The sequence below is a fragment of the Polypterus senegalus genome, chromosome 1, assembly GCF_016835505.1.
Source record: "Polypterus senegalus isolate Bchr_013 chromosome 1, ASM1683550v1, whole genome shotgun sequence".
NCBI classification, from domain to species: domain Eukaryota; kingdom Metazoa; phylum Chordata; class Cladistia; order Polypteriformes; family Polypteridae; genus Polypterus; species Polypterus senegalus.
In genome coordinates, this window is record NC_053154.1 from 250770049 (window position 1) to 250792330 (window position 22282).

Sequence of the window (22282 nt, forward strand, 5' to 3'; positions counted from 1 at the left end):
AGGATATAGCGGGTTGGATAATGGATAGATGGTGAAATATGTTAATATCTATTTTAATGTTGATATAATCTAAAATATTGTAAATGTTGGGTACTTGCATACAGTTTGTAGTAATTTATGCACATAAATATTACATTTCTGGTTGCTACTTATATGTATATATGTAAAAGTATATTGTTAGACAATACTGTAGTTCAAACTTGAATACACACAAAATGAGCAGAAAAACATTAAACCATTCTCAATTTATGATGATATACAGTATATGGAATTTTAGTTTGACTGTACAATTACAAATGTATAAATACATTTACTGAATCAATAAAGAAGATTGGTAAAGTTTAGCCTGAATGTGCAGTTTAGAGCAGATCAATTGATGCAAATCAGATCTCCAGAGGCTTCTGAATAAAATTCTATTCCATTCTAAACAAAATACTCAGCTTCATAACTTAGGGTTAGTATAAGTGTTTAATACATCAAGTAAACATAGATACTGTAGTTCAAAATTGTATAAACAAATAGTATACTGTGTAGAATTCTGATAGATGCTACAAGAACATAATGTGTATCCAATATTTATATAGCCCATTAAATAAATACAGAAGTAAATCTATTTTTGGTAATAATTGTAACTTTAGTGTTTTTTTATGCAAAATACTGATTACTGAGGAAGAATATTCCTTTATATACTTTACATAAATATCTGAGTTACACCAAATGAATATCTAACTGAGTTAAACATTGTTTTATAGTTATTAAACGGTATTTTCAGTACAACATATGCAAGTGAATTAATTCTTTAAATCAATTGTTAATTATGATATACATAATACAGGTAACTTACTGTATATCAACAATTTTAACAAACAATATTATAAGAAAAAAAGTTTTTTCAGTGTTCCGCTATATAATGTTTTCTTATATAAGGCTAAATGGGCTATTGTTTGGACATTACTGAAGTAAAACTATTTCTCATACAGTGTGGATATTGAATACTATTGAAATGATACAATAATTATCTGAAGATAATTATTGTTTCAAAAATATTTAAATCCTAGAATCTATTACTTAACACTGATGTTGGATAGTTTTTAATTTTTAAGGTAAGTGCCACACATAAAAAACAAGAAAGGAAAATCAGTATTTGTATTGTGAAAACCCATAGTTATAGTACTGTTTGAATGGAAATGACATTAAAAATTATTATTGTTCAAAAGTTTTTAAGAATCACACAAATCAGTCTAATGGTATGCGTCTTTATTTTATCAAGTTTTGCTGATCTTTTGGAAAGAAACACTTACCATACTCCATTGCACACCACTTAAATTTTATTTCTGCTTTGGATTTCTGTGTAAAGTTGTACGTTCTCATAAATACTTTTCTTTATATTTACAGTACTTTCAGTAATATTCTGACTAGCTGTGGTTCAGGTATGAAATTCTGAAAATGTGAAGAAGTAGACTCTGTCCTGTGTTTGAGCCTAATTTCTTTTTGCAGTTTGTGTGAGTGCTGAAGTAAGTGATATAATAAGCATTTTTATAGGTTTAAAAAAGTAATTGTCAATGAAAACATTTACAACTCAAATTGGAAGCACAGCAGATCTCTGAGAATTTACACTGTGACACCACACTATCTCATTATTACAGCTGTAGTGCTTCAGGCTCGCCTTCGCTAGTCTGATTGTGGAAGATCTGCCATAATTTTTTATGTATCTTGTTTTGAGGGGACCCATGAGAAAGTAGTTTGAGAACAGACACCTTTACAAGTTGATGGGAAACATTTTAAATGAATCCCTATGGCACAACTGTAGAGCTGCAAACAACATTTTTATCGGAAGATGGTTGTCAGCTTTGTAGATTTTAACCATAGCAATCATTTTGGTTAGGCACCAAGAGGTACAGTACACCCTTAGCTAAAGCAATAAGCTCATAAATATATTTTAAACTTAAGAGACATTCTTTACATGATGTGTTCATTATTTTGCTTTTATAAGTGTTTGCTTGTAGGAAAAAAAAATTGTTTGTTAAAACAAGCTCCCTTGTGTATATTATTTAAACAGCTAATGATCCTACAAGTCGGTGTACTCACGATCCAGCATTCAGATTAATGTTTCCAGAAACCTTCTGGTAAACTTTATTAAAACAGATAGCATGATATGCATTAAGACATGGAATACTAGTTTAAGTTAATTTTTTTTCCAGGAATACATCACAAAATAATTATACTTTTTTACAATAAAAATATACATTTTAAATATAATCAGTCTTTTAAACAGTCTTTCAAGCTAATATATGTATTTCATGCATTGACTAAAGTTAAAGTTTTAGGACTCAAAATGGCAGATATACTTTATAGTAATTTTATTTTTATTTCTTTTTTTGCCATAGCAGAATGATATAGGCATTTTATGTTAGCTGGACTGGAGATAACTTTTGAAAGGTTGTCTTTGTGTTGAAATAATGCACTAAAGTGTTACAGAAAAACTGTGTTCTGTAGCTCTACATCAGTACTAGAAACTTTTCCCTGAAGAGATGGTTTTCAAGGTCATTCAGCAGTGAGTCATACCTGCCTAAGGTGCATTTCCCAATCAGGCAGTACTTAAGAAAGTAATTTCAACTATATTTTACACCAGATGTAGTCTCCTGGGGATAAATGTGTGGTGTGGAATAATTTTATCAAATGAGCTCTGTATCAGATAAAACTTTTTTTGTTGTTGTTAATAAAATGGAAGAATTCAACTGGTGTACTTAAGCTTGCTGGGGATATGTATTTATGTTTTGTGCTTGCTGTGAATATCCTCTATATATTTGATTTCTTCTTGTCTATATAAAAAGAAGCACATGGGTAAATATTGGATTTAATTTAATATTTATCATAGATATCCATCCATTCATTTTCCAACCCGCTGAATCCGAACACAGGGTCACGGGGGTCTGCTGGAGCCAATCCCAGCCAACACAGGGCACAAGGCAGGAACCAATCCTGGGCAGGGTGCCAACCCACCACAGGATATCATAGATAGATAGAACTAAATAATGAGTTTTAATTTATGCAGTATTAATGAAGGGGACATTTCAACAAATTAACGCAGTCAGAGTAGTGAATGGCAGTGTTGTCCATAAAGAAAAGTAATAACTGAAATATTTTACCTGCGAAATACTTTGTATTAAACTGTTTTTTTTTTTGACTTTATATAAAAACATCATTCTGTACAATCATATGCAACTTAACTAAACCATAATTCAACTCCCTAAACTGTGTTTTAAAGTAACATTTTATTTAGCTAGCTTGTCTGCCATGACATTTACAGGAAAGCTTTAAATAATGGTAAATTTACTGAATCACATTTTGATTTTGATGCTCCATGCTTTATTGCTTTATTATAGTTTATTTGTGTACAGAAGTTTAAGTATAAACCTGTATAGGCTTGTAGAATTAATGGATTTCTCTGTTTTCTTCCTAAAGATGATAGCCTCTGATGGAGTCCAGGAAAGTACTCCAGTCACAGTTAATATCCTGGTGATCGATGCCAATGATAATACTCCAACCTTCTCCAACATCTCCTACAGTGTAAATGTTTACACAGACATGAAGCCGGGAGAATCTGTCTTACGGGTAATCAATACAGTGTGGTTGTGTTTTCTTTTTTTATTTTGCACATAATCCTCTTAACATTCAATCATTGTATAATTCTAAGCACTTATTAATATTTTTCATTTATGTGTGTTCTTTGGAATGACTAGTATATTTATTTACTTATTATTTTTTTAATATTTAGAATACCTTTGGCAAATACTGTAGTTGATATTCTGGACATGTACACAAATTGTGGCTGTGTGCTAAGAAGTGATTTAAAAGGTGTTCTTTTTGTTTTAAGTTAAATAATTAAAGTAGGCTACAGTTTATCTTTACAACCCGTTTATTAATTAATTTCGACCCAAAAAGAATTGGTGGTATTGATGCAAAACTACATTTATCCTACTTAACTTTTATTTCCAGACAATGAATAATAAACTTTTAGACAGGAGCTTTTAAAAAGTGTTCTAACTAAATTATAAACCTGCAAGAAAGGAAAGAAATTAGATTTGTTTGTACATTCAGAGTAGACTGTTTTAATGATCTGCATGATTTATTTTATAAAGTTCAAAATATCTGACCAGAATGATTTCTGATTCTTTAAGTATTATCTTCAATGTGTTCCTGATTCTCGCAGAGATTATTCACAGCACAAGAGATCATGAGGGACCTTTAACCTATTCCAAAATGATGCACCATGTCCTTTCCTACATTTCCCTTGGGCTCATGGCAACTACAGCATGAGGATGCAGGAGGCACTTGTGTTTCAGAGAAAAAAATGAATTGCATACTAAAAGTCTCACCCAAAACCAGCCCCAGCATTTTACATCAGAAAGGCTTTCCTCCGACATTCTTCTACCCAACACAAACACTCCCATTCCTTTCTCTGGAATGCAAATGCCTTGGAATTAATTACATTGCAAAACACAATTTAAAATAAGAATATCTACCCAACAAAATCATCTAAGTATTCATTAATTTACAGTATGTTGAACACACCCAGCAAAAGGCAGAAGACATAATTCATCCCTAGATAGGACAACAGTCTCTGACATACAAAAGTGTCCTACTATTAAAAAGTGTCTCTGGTGGTGATTTTTCACATGTAGCAGAGGTTTGAACACAACACACTGAAATCTGAACTGTAAGACAAGGATTAATCTATCAGTTTCTTATATTGGGAAAATGAAGAAAGTATAGTCGAGGAAACCATAAATTACTATTAGAAACTCTAAATAAAAAGGCTTGTTTGACACTACAAGGGTCTTGCCTTTAAAATATGAAGAAGAGAGGTTACCACAATCGCCACTCACTCTTAAATCAAACTGCATTAGCACATCATAATTGACCCATTTTAAATGGTATGTCATAGATGCAATCTACCATACCCAGAGTGATGTCCTCAAAAAAATGATAACAAGAGATGCATATAATAAATAAAAATGGTCAGAAAACCAAAAGTAGAAAACAAATTTGAAATAAATCAAAATGAATTTAACACAGAAACGTATCCAAACCTGGTGATGCTTGGTCATTTTGGGTGTAACCTGGAGTCCAAAAGCTAACTCAGTCACCATTACCCTATGTAATTAATTATAATTTATTTACTGAAACAACATTAGAAAGCAAACACATTTGGTACTGAAAGTGCATAAGAGAATTGCTACAGAGTAAAATTTTACATTAGAATGACGTTTAGATTAGCATTATAGCACACAATTTCAAAAATTTGAATCTGATTGCCAGCCTAGTCACTTAGTGTATAGAATGTGCATGTTCTCAGACGTTCCCTACAGTCTCCTCCAACATCCCTACAGGACTGTAAGAGGTGTGCTCTGAGGTGTGTATCAGCATGCCTTGTAGTGAACTGTTATCCAGGTTTGCTTCCTGTTCTGTGCTTGGTGCTTCCAGGAAAGCCTAATAGTGTTGATGAAGTAAAATTCTTTTATTGCGAAATAAGGTGATAATCAGGAAACACTTTATGACTCAGATGTTTTCCAGAATCTGTAACATACAGATGTCTGATTGATCAACTGAATTGTCTCCTCTTGTTTGATAAAGTTCTACTGTTCTTATTATTTCAGTTGTCTGCTTTTGATGCTGATGAAGGTTTAAACGGACAGATAACATATGAGATTCTGGCTGGAGCACAAGGTGACTTCATCATAAACAACCGAACTGGTCTGATTACTGTAGCCCCTGGTGTTACTCTGATTGTTGGCCGCTCTTATGCCCTTACTGTCAAAGCATCAGACAATGCACCCTTGTCTCAAAGAAGGTAAATTCATTGTAAATAACTTTCTGATCTTGTTACTTTTGATTAAATTAATGATTCTTTAGACCTTCCAAAACCGTGTGAAATAAGTTACCATGTAGTGTGCCAGACAGTAGGACTTGAAGGAGCTTCAAAACTTGACTTGTCATTTGGAGAAATTATGTGAATGTGGTTGATGAGCTTTATGGGGTTCAACAACATGTTCTTGTCTGAGTAAATCCAGTTGTTGACAAGATAATCTATAATTGTGTCAATGTATCATCTTGTTCATTCTATAGTATATGGAAATGGGAATTAGTATTATCTAAAATGTGTAGTCCTATTTAGTTTCAGTAGGAAAAGTAATCTGAAATGGTGCTTACTATAAACATTTTCACCTACATGCATACATGACCAATGACTCACAGTTTAGTTTTGTTTCTTGATAAAAATCATAGATATCTACACCAAATTAGCACTAGCAGCAGTCAGAATATTTTGGCCTCATTTGTCCAAATGAGAGTATAGTAGCCACATCATCAGTGAGGTGGGTCTAATAAGTAATTTATTGTTTAGTTGTATTACTTTGACAAAATGAAGAGAGAAGAACAAGCTGATAATGTTTGATGTATTAATCTTATGCTGCTTAAAGCAATATAGCTTTAAAATAAGCACAAGAACATTAGAACTTTCAATAGCTTCATAAGAGATTAACAAATATTTTCTGTTTGGAATAAACAATTGACAACATGTTGCTAGCTGTTATTATAGCTGCAGTTATGCAGTGTCAAGAATACTTGAGAAGATGTTAATATAGATGATGTTCCACTGTTTCCTACACTGTATGCAGTTTCTATTAATGACATAATAGCTAATAGTTCATACTTTCGTCTTATGTCAGTTTTAAATAATTGAAAATTAGTTTATATAGACAACTGAAGTACAGTGAATGACTGTGCAAAAAGTAAATATTTCCAGTTATTGCTGATTATTATAAAAGAACATGTATATTCTAAAAATGTCTTTGATGCATTTTACAGTATTTATGTGTTACTGTAACAGGCTGTATTCTTTGGGCACTGACTAATGTAAAGAAAAAAGTTTTCTCTTCCATTCAGTTGCTGTTATTAAATCATTTTACAATTTATTACACACCATTGAATAATTATGATTTAAGATTTTTTTCAAAACAAATTTACATTACAGTAACATTAAAATAATACTAGGCCATAAATAGAAGACTGACTTATTTTTCAACATTCTGTTTGTTGGGTGCTTATTTGTGGAACTGCACATTTTTTTTATTTGAACAGTGTAACATAAGAATGTGCTGAATTTTTTCATTAGCTGTTTGCTTTTATTAGTTTCCTCAATTCTGCCTGTTGTGAGCAATATGTGTATACTTGTTTTAAGTAAATAAGCTTCATTTGCACATTAATACTTTAAGATATGTCGTGGATGGTAAGCGCGGCTACAGACAGACACTGAGACACACAAAATGTCCAAAAGCGCACTCTATTTATTATTGTCCTTCTGCACACAACACAGTGCACCAACCACCACAATAAACTCAGTACTTTTTACTTTCCTTTGTCTTTTCTTCTCTATTCTTCTTCTGCCTCTACTCGCCTCCTCGCAAGCTCCATTCTCTGCCTCACGACTCCGGCTCATCCGCAGACAAAAGGTCCTCGTCCTCCTCGGACCTCATCCAGCTGTCATACCCGGAATCAGTATCCTTCAGCCAGCAAAATGCATCCAGGTGGTCTCCTCCAATGAGGTATGCACACGGAATAGTGCCACAACACTCCCAGGGCCAACTTTCTCCTGGGTCTGGTACCTACCTCCAGGGTCCCATCTCCCGGAGGCAGCTTCCATTGCCTGGCTGCTTCTTCAGGCAAACCAATCTGCTCGCCGCTGCCGACAGTCTTTTTCAGACTGCCCGTTGTCTTTAAGTCGCACCTGGGTTTTTTTCTTTCCATTTGTGTGGTGCTTCCGTGATCCCTCAGCAGACTATCGGCTGAGTTACAGCTGTGGAAATTGTTTGTGTGCGTGCCGCAGGAGTGCACGTGTTTCGATCTTCTGCGGGAGCGTGCATGCCTCGTTCTGCTGAACCTGGCTGCTCATAAAATTTTTATGATGGGTACTCTGCCTTTCAACAAGTAGGTAGTCCCCCCTGGGATGCCATGTTGACGGTCGACCCGGCTACAGACAGACACTGAGAAACACAATGTCCAAAAGCACATGGCAGAAGTGCCAAATGACCACCCGGAAGCACTCTGGGTGTGCCTGGATTCTCTTCAGGCAGCACTTCCTGGTGTGGTGGAAGTGCTGCAGTCCAAAGCTCTATAATCATCCTTTGGACTCCTCCTGGCAGTGGCCATAGGCTCCAACAGGGTTGAGCTTCTAACCTCTAATCCTGTGGCCCCACTGCAGACCAGGGCGGTTGCCCTGTTGTAGCCAGGGCAGGTATTATCCCTCTCCCAGTCCCGGCTGGGCAGGATCTCAGCCGTCCACCACACATGTATTACGTGGTAAATTGCTGTCTCGATTTATTTATGAAGGCATGACTTTTAACAGAACACAAAGTTGCCTATATGTAAATATACAGTACATTGTTTAAGTTTACATTTTTAATAGCATTATTACAACTGAATGTAATTCAAAACCATATTATTGACATCCACCAATAATCTATTAAAGTATATATATGTATATTTTCAAATTACTTTTAACCTACTGTAAGGAAAAAAAAATCAACATATACTGCAGAATTTGATTCATTAGATCTGTCTTTGCGCTACTCTTACTAATGTGTTTTATTATTTCAAGTGGAAGGTAACTTCAAAGAATACTGCATTGTACCTAAGGATGATTGAAAGCTAAATAAATAAATAAAACCTGTATTCCCTTCTCCATTTTTCATTAAATGTTGTTAATATAAACTGAAGCTTCTGGATTGGTATACAGTAGTTTGATCCATGCACAAATGTTCAGGCCAAACCCAAATTTCTCTAATGTAGTGAAAAGGTAGTTCTATTCAATCATATCAAATGCTTTTTCTGCATCCAACGATAATAATATCTCTGGGGCGTTTGACTTTACTGATGAATATATTACATTAAACAGGCGTCGAAGACTGGAAGATAAGTGTCGGCCTTTAATAAATCCAGTTTGATCTTGTGATATTACCGAAGGACTTTGGAGAGTATCTTAACATCATTATTCAGAAGTGAAATTGGTCTGTACGATGCACCTTGTAATAAGTTCTTATTTTGTTTAGGAAAGACGGTGATTAATGCGTGGCGGAAACTTTGAGGTAGAATTTGATTGTCTCTAGCTTCTGTAAATGTTGCTAATAAGAGGGGAGCTAGCTGAGTGGAGAATTTCTTAGATAGATAGATAGATACTTTATTAATCCCAAGGGGAAATTCACATAATCCAGCAGCAGTATACTGATACAAAAACAATATTAAATTAAATAGTAATAAAAATGAAAAAAAATAAATAAATAAAAAAGCAGACAATAACTTTGAGTAATGTTAGCATTTACTCCCCTGGGTGGAATTAAAGAGTCGCATAGTGTGGGGGAGGAACAATCTCCTCAGTCTGTCAGTGGAGCAGGACAGTAACAAAAGTCTGTCACTGAAGCTACTCCTCTGCCTGGAAATGACACTGTTCAGTGGATGCAGTGGATTCTTCATGATTGACAGGAGTTTGCTTAATGCCCGTCGCTCTGCCACAGATGTTAAACTGTCCAACTTTACTCCTACAATAGAGCCTGCCTTCTTAATGTTTGTCCAGGCGTGAGGCGTCTTTCATCTTTATGCTGCCTCCCCAGCACACCACCATGTAGAAGAGGGCACTCGCCACAACCGTCTGATAGAACATCTGTAGCATCTTATTGCAGATAAAATTCGACCGGGTAGCTATGAGGGCCTACTGCTTGCATCTCTGAAGTGACTTTGTAGCATCTAGTAATTCTGATATGAAGATATGAAATGATCTGTCTTCTTAAGAAGACCTTTAGAGTTTCCCAGAGTACTCCTGCAAATACCTCTGAGGATGTATTTGTCTCTAGAAAGAAACTGATTTGTTTTGATATAAATTCTGTACAGTTCTCATCTGCTAATAGAAGTGGGTTAAGACGCCATCTGCGAGATGAGTATGTGGGGCATAATGATTTTAGCTCCAAGATCAGAGGGGCATGGTTGGAAATAACAATAGAGTCATACTTGCAAGATTTAATCGTAGGCAAGAAATTATTATCTATAAAGAAATAATCAATTCTTGACTAGCAATGACACACTGGTGAGTAGAAGGAATGTGTTCTTGAGTTTGTGTTTAGAAACCTCCAGGGTTCTGATAAGTTGTGGTCAGTTAAAAACTGTGTAATTGTCTTTGCAGTGTTAGGTGTCATCACCCCTATGACAGGAGACCTATCTAAGAGTGGATTTAAAACACAATTAAAGTCCTCAGCCATTATAATTTTATGAGTGTTCACATTGGGAATGGATGTAAATGCATTTTGCATGAATTCCCTATTATCGACATTGGGTGCATAAACATTTATCAAAATCACTTTACAGTTAAGTAAATTGCCCATGACAATCACATATCTCCCTTCAGGATCAGATACTACATCTAATGCTACAGATGAGACTGTTCTCTGTATAAGAATTCCCACACCTCTACTTTCTTTGTAAAGCTGGAATGGAACATTTGGCCAGTCCAGTCTTTTTGCACCCGGAACTGATCCTTACTTAGTAAGTGGGTCTCCTGTAAAAATACTATTTTAGCGTTTAGACCTGTTAGGTGAGAGAATACTTTCTTTCTCTTTAATTTGTGATTCAGGCTTTTAACATTCCAGCTCACAAAGTTAACTGCCCCATCATGGAGACATTGATTCTGAATGTTTATGTCATTAACTGGAAGTGAGACAGCTTTAACCTTAATTTCCCATTTTCCCACGAGTTATTGCCATGCAGCCTATTGTTACATTGGTAATTAAAATTATAAGGATTAAAAGGATAGATTAGATATAGCTTGCTCCCTTTCTTTCCCCCCCTTAACCACCCCACCCGCCCATTTTGCCTCCCTGCCTGCCTCCCAGTCCTCAGACATACCTATAGACAGAGCACGTCCAAAACAAAACAAGCCCCACAGCAGCGGCGTTTGAGGATTAAAAAGTAGAGATATCTATTGCCGATAAACTCAAAATACAATATGCATAAAATATAATCTTCAACAGTCTTGAAATATTAAGATGATAAACCTATGGAATGGTGTTAAAAAGTGGCCCTGGATAAGCATTGTAAACCCTAATGCAATAATAACAATAAACCAAGGGTTTGATGTTAAACTGTCTACTTTAGAATAGTAAAAAGAAAAACAAAAAAAAAAAAAAAACTACTTTAATTTCTTCCACACATATGCGTATGATTGTACTTAAAACATAAACAGAAAGTGGGCGACATGAAAACTTCCTCTTAGGCCTGCCTCATTTCCTCTTGCCAGGCAGCTTCAACCGTAGCATACTTTTCCCAATATATCCAGTCTTTTTGTCAGTGCCACCATCTCCAACCCATATAACATAGTTGGTCTCTCCACTGTCTTGTAGACCTTCACTTTCACTCTTGCTGGCACCTGTCTATCACAAATTACTGCTGACACTTTTCTCCATCCAGTCCACCCTGCCTGCACTTTCTTCTTCACCTCTCTTCCACACTCTCTGTTACTGTGTACTGTTGATCCCAAACATTTAAACTCATTCACGTTCGCCAATTCTGCTTGCACCCTCACTATTCCTCTGACCTTTCTCTCATTTACACACATGTATTCTGTCTAGACCTTCATTTCTCTTCTCTCCAGAGCGTATCTCCACGTCTCCAAGGTCTCCTCAACCTGCTCCTTATTCTCATTACAGATCACAGTGTCATCCACAAACATCATAGTCCACGGGGACTCCTGTCTTATCTCCTTCGTCAACTTGTTCATCACCATTGTAAATAAGAAAGGGCTCAGAGCCGATACCTTAAATGCATCCATCACTCCTACCACAGACCACACCACTGTCACACTTCCTGTACTACCCCTTCAATTTATCGTGCCATTCCTGACTTCCTCATATAATACCACAACTAGGCACCCTGTCATATGCTTTCTCTAGGTCCACAAAGACACAGCGCCACTTCTTCTTGCATTCTCCATACTTCTCAATCAAACCCTCAGAGCAAACATCACATCTGTATTAATTTTTCCAGGCATGAAACCACACTGCCGCTCACTAATCATCACCTCTCTTTTTAACCTAGCTTCCACTACTCTTTCCCACAGCTTCATGCTGTGGTTGATTTTATCCCTCTGTAGTTACTACAGTTCTGATCATCTACCTTATTCTTAAAAATCGGTAACAGTGCACTTCTTCTCCACTCCCCAGGCATCCTCTCACTTTCTAAGAATGCATTGAACAATTTGGTTAAAAACTCCACTGCCATCTCTCCTAAATACCTCCATGTTTCCACAGGTATGTCATCTGGACCAACAGGCTTCCCATTCTTCATCCTTTTCATAGCTGTTCTTACCTTCTACTTGCTAATCTTTTGCATTTCCTGTTTCACTCTTTCCACATCATCCAGCCTTCTCTGTATCTCATTCTCTTTATTCATCAACCTCTCAAAGTACTCTTTCCATCTGCTCAACATACCCTGCTCGGTTGTTAGTATGTTTCCATCATTATCCTTTACCACTCTAACCAGCTGCTCATCTTTCCCAGCTAGGTTCCTCTGTCTAGGCAATTGGTACAGGTCCTTTTCTCCCACCTTTGTGTCCAGCCTCTCATACAACTCATCATATGCCTTAACTTTATCCTTAGATGCTTCTCTCTTCACCTTATGCCTTATCTCCTTGTACTCCTGTCTGCTTTCCTTATTTATATGACTATCCCACTTATTCTTTACCCAGTGCCTGACTTACAGTCTTCCTTTTTCAACTTCCACCAAAAAATGTAATATATATATATATATATAGAAGGACGCCTAGAAGGTCCGGAAGGTGGCAATAAAAGATTCCGGGTCAGGAGGACACAACCGCCCTGGAGCAGGAGAGGACAACGGGAGAGGTGGAGAGACTTTCAGACATTACTTCCGCCACACTTGGCAAGATGGCGGAGGAACCTGCCAGGGATGCCCGGAGTGCTTCCGGGGCAAAGGGCAGCACGTCCGCCACACCAGGAAGTGCTGCCGGAAGTTCGTTTCCAGCCACCTTCCAGGCGGGAATAAAAGGCGCCGCCTCCTTACACTCAACAAGCTAGAGTCGGGAGAGGGAGCAGGGCAAAGCTTCCAGGAGGAGATAGGCAGCCAAGGACAGAGATATAGAAGAGTTCATTGTGGTGATTGATTGCTGTGTGCATCGTGTGTTGTTCGGGACTTTATTCCTGTGTTTATTTAAATGAATAATAAACGTGTGTTTTTTATAAAGATGTGGTCTTCGACTGGTAGTGTCCATGCAAGTCTCACAATATATTTACTCTATAATACTTAAATTAAACTAATTCCATACCATATCTTTTTATCTTGATTTTTGAAAAAAATCACTAATACTCAGATAATAAATTGTCTGCATGATTACATTAATAGAGATAATTACATCAGTTGACATATAAAGATTTCTGTGTGCTAAACAATATAACAACAAGCTAAGCACCCTTATAAACTTAAAATAGTTCAAGTATTTGTTATTCAAATAGAGCACCATGCCCTCCAATAATATCATATGGGGTTTAAAGTAAGCATTCGGTACATTAAGCTGGTTAAAAGGGAACAAAAAGAAGATCTATCCATCTTTTTACAACCCAGTTATCCTATCTTATGTTACAGGAGGCTGGTGTCTCAGGCAATAACCAAATACACCTGAAGACAAGGCCAGGATAAAGTTGCCAGTTAATAAAACTTGCACGTTTTTTGGGAGGTAGGAAGGAAACTTAGAGTACTTGAGTGGAAAAAATCTTTGCAGACACAGGAAGAAAAAATGAAGCACCACAAATACGGTGGCCAGGTTGGGATTTAAATCTAGCTGAAGAAATGAAGTAGCAGCAGGACACATATCATTACTGTGTTTACTTTTTGAGTTTAATTCTCTGTATTTAGACAGCACAGTGGCCTCATCTCATCACATAGTGTGAAGAGTTTATGTATTCTACCTGTGTCAGTGTGTTTTCATGAACAGATGGATAGATGTTCAGTTTTCACTCATAAACTGGCCTTGACAACACCCAGATATTTAATAAAAGTCATTCATTTCTAAGTCTAAAGGTCAACCTGGCAAAAATAGAAAAACACCACTTGATGCCAAATATGATAATTTATTGGCAATTTCCATATAGCAATGTGCATATAGCTATACACATACAGTACTTTATTTTAGCAGGCAGCTTCTTACAGAATACATCTATCCATTATCCAACCCGCTATATCTTACAGTGTCACAGGGGTCTGCTGGAGCCAATCCCAACTATACAGGGCACAAGGCAGGAAACAAACCCCGGGCAGGGCGCCAGCCCCTGCAGGGCACACACACACACCAAACACACATTAGGGGCAATTTAGAATCGCTAATGCATCTAACCTGCATGTCTTTGGACTGTGGGAGGAAACCGGAGCACCCGGAGGAAACCCACACAGACATGGAGAGAACATGCAAACTCCATGCAGGTAGGACCCGAGAAATTAACCCGCAAGGCAGCAGCACCACCCACTGCACCACCGTGCTGCCCTTCTTACAGAATCAATGCATAAAATCCTTTACCCGTCACTTTACAGAGTTCCAGGTGCCAAGTAGGTATTTTGTGCTTTGTAAGATTCTGAATTCTTCTATGTGCAGCACTACAGCTCAAAAACTGCATGCTTAATTTTGATTCCATGCAAAAATCAGCTTTATGTTCTGCTACATAGGAAATTCCAAAATTTGTTTAAAAGTAACCTGTTGCTCTACTCAAATAATGGTCTGAAAAGAAATTTCTCCAAGTTCTTCCTTGTCACATATGTGCATATGTTTACTATACAAGATGAAGTCAGGCAAGATGAATTACTGTGAGATATCTTTCCTAACATTTCCTTTATAGATTGTGGTGTCACAGGGCTTGGAAATGAAAATATTTATATAGTTATTTTTCCCTTTTTAAATAGTTTTATGAGCTTTTCTGGTTGTTTATGAGGTGGTGTAAAGTAAAGTGCCAGTAAGGAATGGATGGTCATTGAGATGAGGGCTTGCTCCAGGACGAGGCACGTTGGGGCAATCCTGGATGTCCAGGAAGGTTGTCCAGGCTGTGCAAATGTCCAGGAATAAAGGTACTGTTGTCCTAGTGCTGCCTTGTAGCTGTGGAGAAAGAACAGCAGATTGTTGCCAGCAAGGCAAGGAAAGAAAATAAGTGAATTGAGGGCCCAGAGGAAGTACAGGAAAAGTTACTTATATAGGGCTCAGAAGAGTTGCCTGAACAGAGAATCTGTTTGAGTATTTGGATGCCTTCACAAGTCCACACCCCATATCATAGGAGTTTTCTCCCTGATTGAGAAATGCAGCATCAAGTGCATACTGACATGCACTCCTGTTGGTGGTGATTGGAGTCGAGTCCAAGCGATTGACAGCAGAAATATATATGTATAAAATGACACTACAGACATTAGGGACCATTCTTTTGTCTTATAACTTGATTTGATTTGATTAATTTGAGAGAGAAGGTTGTGCAGTGTCTGTAGTGAAAACCTCTGGGAAACATGTAAAGTTGAGGTGGAATCTGAGGTTGACTATTGAGCTAAACCAATGGATTATTATTATTATTATTTTGCATAGTTTTTCTTTTGGATAATTTTTTTCCTGGAGCTGCTTTCAGGAAGGAAAAAGAGAAAATAATTTGAATGTGTTGGGGGTTCTGCACTTTATTTTTTATATCTGTAATTACACATTAACTGATTTTTGAGAATTGCTTGGTTGACACAGGACTGAGATATATGGCACTGGATAGTTTTACAGTTTTCTACGTCTTCTGTGTCTGTTTCTCCCTCTACCATCCTGGTTTGTCCTTGGTACATGAACTGCCAGATGGCCAAGATGAATCAGGCCCCGGTCTTTGGAGTACAGGTCATCACAGTGGCTGATAAAACACTTTGCAAACATGAGAAGCAGCTGAGAGTTGCTGAGAGTTTTTGTTCTTTCTGTGGTGTGAGAGTTAATTAAAAAAATAATTTTTTCTCCTATAATCTTGGGCTTTTGTTACTGCTAAGGTACTGTGCAGGAATTTGTAAAGCTTTTTTTCCACTGTAGAAGGTTTTTACTATTTCTTTTTGCTGGCACAGGAACAAAAGTAGCTGGAGGTGCGCTTGGAAAAGTTCCTTGTACTTGTACGTGTACTTGTTCTTGTTATCTGTATTTGAGTTAGCATCGAAGAGGCAGGGTAGAAAGCAGCAGTAACTGAAATCTGCATCCGTAAGTAAATTACTGCGTTGCAGCATTAAATTGTTAATAAGTAACTGAAACAGAGATTCCTTAGTTTTAAAAAAAAGGCTGTGGCTGACATCAAAGCAGTAAAGGGGAAGGCTCAGCGGTGGGTAGGTAATAGACCAGCCTTCAGACGCCTGATCAGGCACAAGGGGCTATAGGAGCAAATCAGAAAGTAAGAAATTAACTAGTAGCTGATATTCACTAAACACGTTTTATTTATTTATTTATTAATTATAGATTGAACAGTTCTTAGTGGTCCAGAGGTAGAATAGTTAAGTGGGCGACAGTGTAAAAGTTCATTAATATGGGGGGATGCAAACAGTGCAAGTGGAGAGCTTTTAAGTAAGGAATAAGAGAAAAGCAGTGTAGGAGAACAGTCAGAGAAAAGTTAAGTTAACCTTAGAGAAGAACAAACAGCAGACAATCGAGAGGGAGAATAGTACAGGAACGAGAGGGAGAATAGTACAGGAACTTAAGGGGTCAGAAGGTGTAAAATACCTGTAGCAGTTGTATAATCTAATTTCTTTGGCTTACATTTTTTTAGTTTTATCATTTAAGTTAAGTCATTTAATTTTAATCAGAAGCCATTAAGAAAGCAAATGCAATGTTAGGTTATATAGCATGATGTGTGGTGTACAAGTCTAAAGAGGTTATGCTCAAGTTTTATAATGCACTGGTGAGGCCTCATCTGGAGTACTGTGTGTAGTTTTGGTCTCCAGGCTACAAAAAGGACATAACAGCACTAGAAAATGTCCAGAGAAGAGTAACTGGGCTGATTTCAGGGATACAGGGGATGAATTATGAAGAAAGATTAAAAGAGCTGAGCCTTTTCAGTTTAAGCAAAAGAAGATTAAGAGGTGACATGATTGAAGTGTTTAAAATTATGAAGGGAATTAGTACAGTGAATTGAGACTTGTATTTTAAAATGAGTTTATCAAGAACACGGGGGCACAGTTGAAAACTTGTTAAGGGTAAATTTCATGCAAACCTTAGGAAGTTTTTCTTTACACAGAGAACCATAGACACTTGGAATAAGCTACCAAGTAGTGTGGTAGACAGTAAGATGTTAGGGACTTTGAAAACTCGACTTGATGTTTTTTTAGAAGAATTAAGGGGATAGGACTGAGAGCTTTGTTGGGCTGAATGACCTGTTCTTGTTAATATTGTTCTAATGTTGTAAAAATCAAGGGACAAGTATTTAGCAGCCAAATATTTGATCATTTTTAAAATTTGTCCTCAATAAGAGATTGCACAATCTTACCACTTACTGTATCTGCTAGATTTGACAGGGTTTTTAGATATCTGCTATATTGTTATATTCAATTGGGCTGCTAACCCTTATAAACACTACATTAATAATGACTTCTTGTCTTAACAGGACAATATGTTATTGGCCTGTGTCACTAGTTTTGCCTTGGCATAAGCATTTCCATGTTCTATAGTCCATTTTTAGGGAGGTGTCTGAATCAACAGAAAATTTGGTAGCTCAGGAATAGCGGGCTTTTGTTGCAGGAATACATTTTAGGAAGCAAAGGGCAGCCTATGTCAATACAAGTAACGTGACGTGACTTTATTGCCATACCATCCATATGCAGTATTGTAGCATGCAATGGCTTGAAAGAATGTTCCCTATGACCTCAGTGCAACATATGTAAACACTGGACATTTGCAAGACAAAAAACTATACTATACTATAAATAAATAATGAAATGAATAAATAAAAAAATCATTAATTAATTAATAAGCAATAATATCTAGTAATATTATAAACAACACTATTCACAAATGTACTGCATATAATTAAGCTGCTAGGAGCAGATCTGAGGACGGGGGAATCACAGAGTTCAGAGTCTAGACAGTCAAAGGATAGAAGCTGCTGCAGAACCTGACAGAACTGGTTTGGTTATTACAGTACTTTTTGCCAGATGGAAGTGGGACAAAGAGATTGTGGGAGGGATTGGCGTGGTCCTCCACAATGCTATAGGCTTTGAGACACTGCATTTCCCAAAATAGACTGTGATGCAAATGGTCAGAATGCTCTCAGTGGTGCCCTTTAGAATTTGGTGAGAATAACACTTGCCTTTTTTAGCCACTGAAGGAAATGGAGATGCTCCCCTGCCTTCTTGGATATGAAAGTGGTGTTAATTGACCTGGTAAGGTCTGCTGCCAGGTGCACACCAAGAAATTTAGTGCTTATGACAAATTCCATTGCAGAGCCCTAAAAGTGCAATGGGGTGTGGACAGCATGGGCCTTTTTAAAGTCAACAGTTATCTCTTTTGTCTTGTTCACATCAAGAGCCAGATGGTGTTCAATACTTGTACCAGTCCATCAATTGTCGTATCTCCATTCTATAACCTGACTCATCCCCGTTGCTGATGAGATCTACCACCTTTGTCTCCTGAAAACTTAATGATGTTGTTAGAGCTGTACAATTAAGTCTGCAGAGTGAACAGAAGTGGGAAGAGTGGACAGTTTTGGGGGCACCAACGCACAGTGTGATGGTAATGGAGATGGTATTTGCAGTGCAGACTGTCTGGGTTCTCCTTCTCGGGAAGTCCAGGATCCAGGTGAATAGGGAAGTGTTGTTAGCATACTAGACCCAACTTTGCTCCGATTTTCTGATGGATGAAAGCTGAACTGAAGTTTTATGGCATTTTCAGTAAGAACAGTTTGGGCAACAGGCAAACTGGAGCAGGTCATGTGATATTAACAGTTGGGCTTTCAAGTGACCCAAGACTAGCCTCTCATAGAACTTCATGATGACAAGAGACTGAGGATTTTTTCTGCATGGGTATGGTGGTGTTAGTTTTGAAGCCCTTGGGGGTGACTGTCTGCCTCAGGGACAAGTCGAAGATGTCAGTAAAGATATCTTTTGGGTGTTTTTTTCACATTCCCTAAGCACTCGGTTGGATATGTTGTGTGGTCCAGCAGCTTTGTGTGAGTTTACATTCAACAAAGTTTTCTCATAACAGCAGTGGATAAGCACAGTACCTAATCATCCTGAAGTGGATGGACGTTCTTGCAGAGATAATGTTCAAAACACAAAATTCCATTTAGGTGTTATTTAGAATAGTGTTTCTCAACCACGGGGTCAAGACCCACTTTTGGATTTGGGTTACCACCAGTGGAATACAAGTTGCTGTAATAATGGTATAATGATAGAGGGTCGTGGTGGGTCACAGGAGTTACCGCTCCAACTATCAAAATCCATTTCATGCTCTGACGATCACACATGAAACATCAAGGAGGAAACTCCTTCCTGAGGGTGGCAAAGAAACTTACATTGGAAAAGGTGGGTCATGACATCAGAAAGGCTGAGAAACACTTATTTAGAACAGATGGAAGAGAGGCATCACCACTGCAGACAAGGGTTGTGGTCAGTCTGTGATAGTTTAGATGTATTGGAATTCCTGCCACATGCAACATGCATCTCTGATGTCCTAAAAGTGGCTGTGGATTTCTTGCCATACTTTCGCTTAGCTTCCCGGTGTGTCCTTTAGACTACCTAGTTACCTGATCTAAATGCAGCATTACAAGTTAACAGTGCATGTACCACCACTGTCACCCACGGTTTCTGATTTTCACATGTTCTGATGGTCTTTGAGACAGTCACATCATTTATGCGCATGTTAAACTAGCCTATGACTGATGATGACAACAATTGCTTAGTTGTTAAATGGTATTAGGAAATTCTCTAGAGTACCACATTCTCAATGATATGATAGCTCTGATGTCATCGTCAATAATGGGAAAAAATAGGAATTCCTCCATAATTTACTTTGTTAAATGACAGACATCTTGCTGAAGGTAGTCATCATGCTTCTCCTATATACTGTTTACCAAGCAAATGGTGAGTCAGTAACATCAGATTTTGGTAGAGCAATACTTGCTACCAAGACTTGTATGAAATAATGGAAAAGAGAAACTGCAGGTAATGCCTCAGATTTTATAAATGTAACCATTATGTGTTTAAGAATTTCGACTAAAGAGTATGTGCTTGTTTGCATGTATTAAATCTAACTTCAAGGTAGATGACATTCTTAATAGTTGTGTTAACAGTGCAGCAGTAATCTCTGCATAATCTATGATTACTCCCTTTTATGTCCCCCATTTTGAGAGGTTCACAGTGGCAAAGTTAACTCTGTGCTCATCTAAATGTTTAAAAGGTTCAACTGCTTTATTTAACATTGTAAACAGCTGTAGAACATCCTGGAATCCTTTTGAGTAGAGCCTGGTAGATCTCTACAAGGTCTTCTGTAATTGTTGAAGTCTTCAGCATGTATTCCTACTAAACTTGCCTAGTAGTGTTGGAGGCTAACCACAACAACTTGAAGCCCAAAAAGGCTGCACAAGCCGTTACTTAGCAGGCTCTTTACACACCTATCAACTGGTAGCAGGATGGCAGTAAGCATCTCAGCAACTATCATAATTTAAGAAGTGCACTATTTACTGCCTCAGGGTGCAGCCACCTTTTATTATAGAGTCCTTTTCAGTCAGATGCCATAAAATATGTTTTCAATGAATCTTCCACAATTGTCAGCCAACCTGTTGCTCATCTTAGCAATTTAACTGTTTTCATTTATTGGCCGGAGTGGTGGCTCTGAGGCTAGGGATTTGCACTGGCAATGAGAAGGTTGCTGGTTCTAATCCCGTAAATGCCAAAAGTGACTCTGCTCTGTTGGGCCCTTGAGCAAGGCCCTTAACCAGCATTTGCTAATTCCTGGGTATGACATTAATCTGCATCCAGCCCTGCATGTACAGATGCAGCCACGTCAAATAGCCGCGGCCGTGCGAATGGCGTACGGCTGCCCTATGCACGCCGTGATCCCCCTCTACTGACAGAAGGGTGTCAAGATTTCACAGTAAACATGCCCATTCATGCCCTATTTATTCATTTACCTGGTTCCACCACTGGATGGCGCTTTGTTCTCAAGAACACGTTAACACCCGCCAGCAATTTAGCTGCGCTGAGTTGCAATCACGTGATCTTAACATTATATTTTATTATAATTATAACATTATATTATATTATTATATAGGAGCTTCCCTGTCTGCCCATCATATAGTGCCTTTCCTTCCTATCTGTCTATATATCTATCCCCTTAGCTGTTTTTTATATATCTATTATACAGTGCCTTCCCTGTTTAATTATATGTCTAGTGCCTTCTCTGCCTGTCTGTCTGTCTGATTGCATATAGCGCTGAACTTACTGCTCTGTACTATTCTGTCTTCTGCATGTCCTGGAGTACAAAAGAAACACCACCATACAGCAACATGTGCGAACTGGCAAGATCGGGAAAAACAGCGGTCACTGATTACAAACCGCAAGATGAATGAAAGAGACAATATATGTAAAAACATCATCGCACTAATGCAATATTATTTGAAAACGAACAGCGTCAGATCGGGTTTGAATATCGCCCGATCTGGCGCTGTTCGTTTTCAAATAATATTGCATGTACTGTGCGTTGAAACTGCTGCACTGAATAAGCTGACTCCTTCTGTAACAGCGTCAGCGTGCATTCAAACCCGATCTGACGCTGTTCGTTTTCAAATAATATTGCATGTACTTAACTATTTTAAATTAAAAACATACATTTGTTTTCAGTCAGTCTGTAAGAGCCAGTGTAAATGCATGATAATTGTAAAGGTTAGCTTTTTTAATTCAGTTCCATTCTCTCAGTCCCGTTCCCGATCCCCCCCCCCCCCCCAGTCTGACAATGCTGTTTTCAAATAAAGACGCGCTATAACTCAAATGTGATTTATTTGGAGACGCGCTATAGCTCGAATGTGATTTATTTGGAGACGCGCTATACTCGAATGTGATTTATTTGGAGGCGCGCTATACTCGAATGTTATTTATATAGGTAAGAAAGTACAATGTCAGGTGCTCATTCAGTGTAATAGGAACCATAGCACAGAGAGATGTGTACACTGCAACAAGTACACATGTCATT

General features: G+C 37.6%; 1 protein-coding gene across 6 annotated transcripts in view; it reads left to right on the forward strand.

Annotated features, from left to right (window-relative positions):
* pcdh15b (protocadherin-related 15b) overlaps positions 1–22282 on the forward strand; it is a 760133-nt gene that overhangs the window by 376899 nt on the left and 360952 nt on the right. For all 6 annotated transcript variants that reach the window (XM_039771647.1, XM_039771665.1, XM_039771655.1 and 3 more), the window contains 2 exons: positions 3466–3615; positions 5661–5854. In XM_039771647.1, the coding sequence (XP_039627581.1) occupies positions 3466–3615; positions 5661–5854 (344 nt within the window). The remainder of the gene's footprint in view (positions 1–3465; positions 3616–5660; positions 5855–22282) is intronic.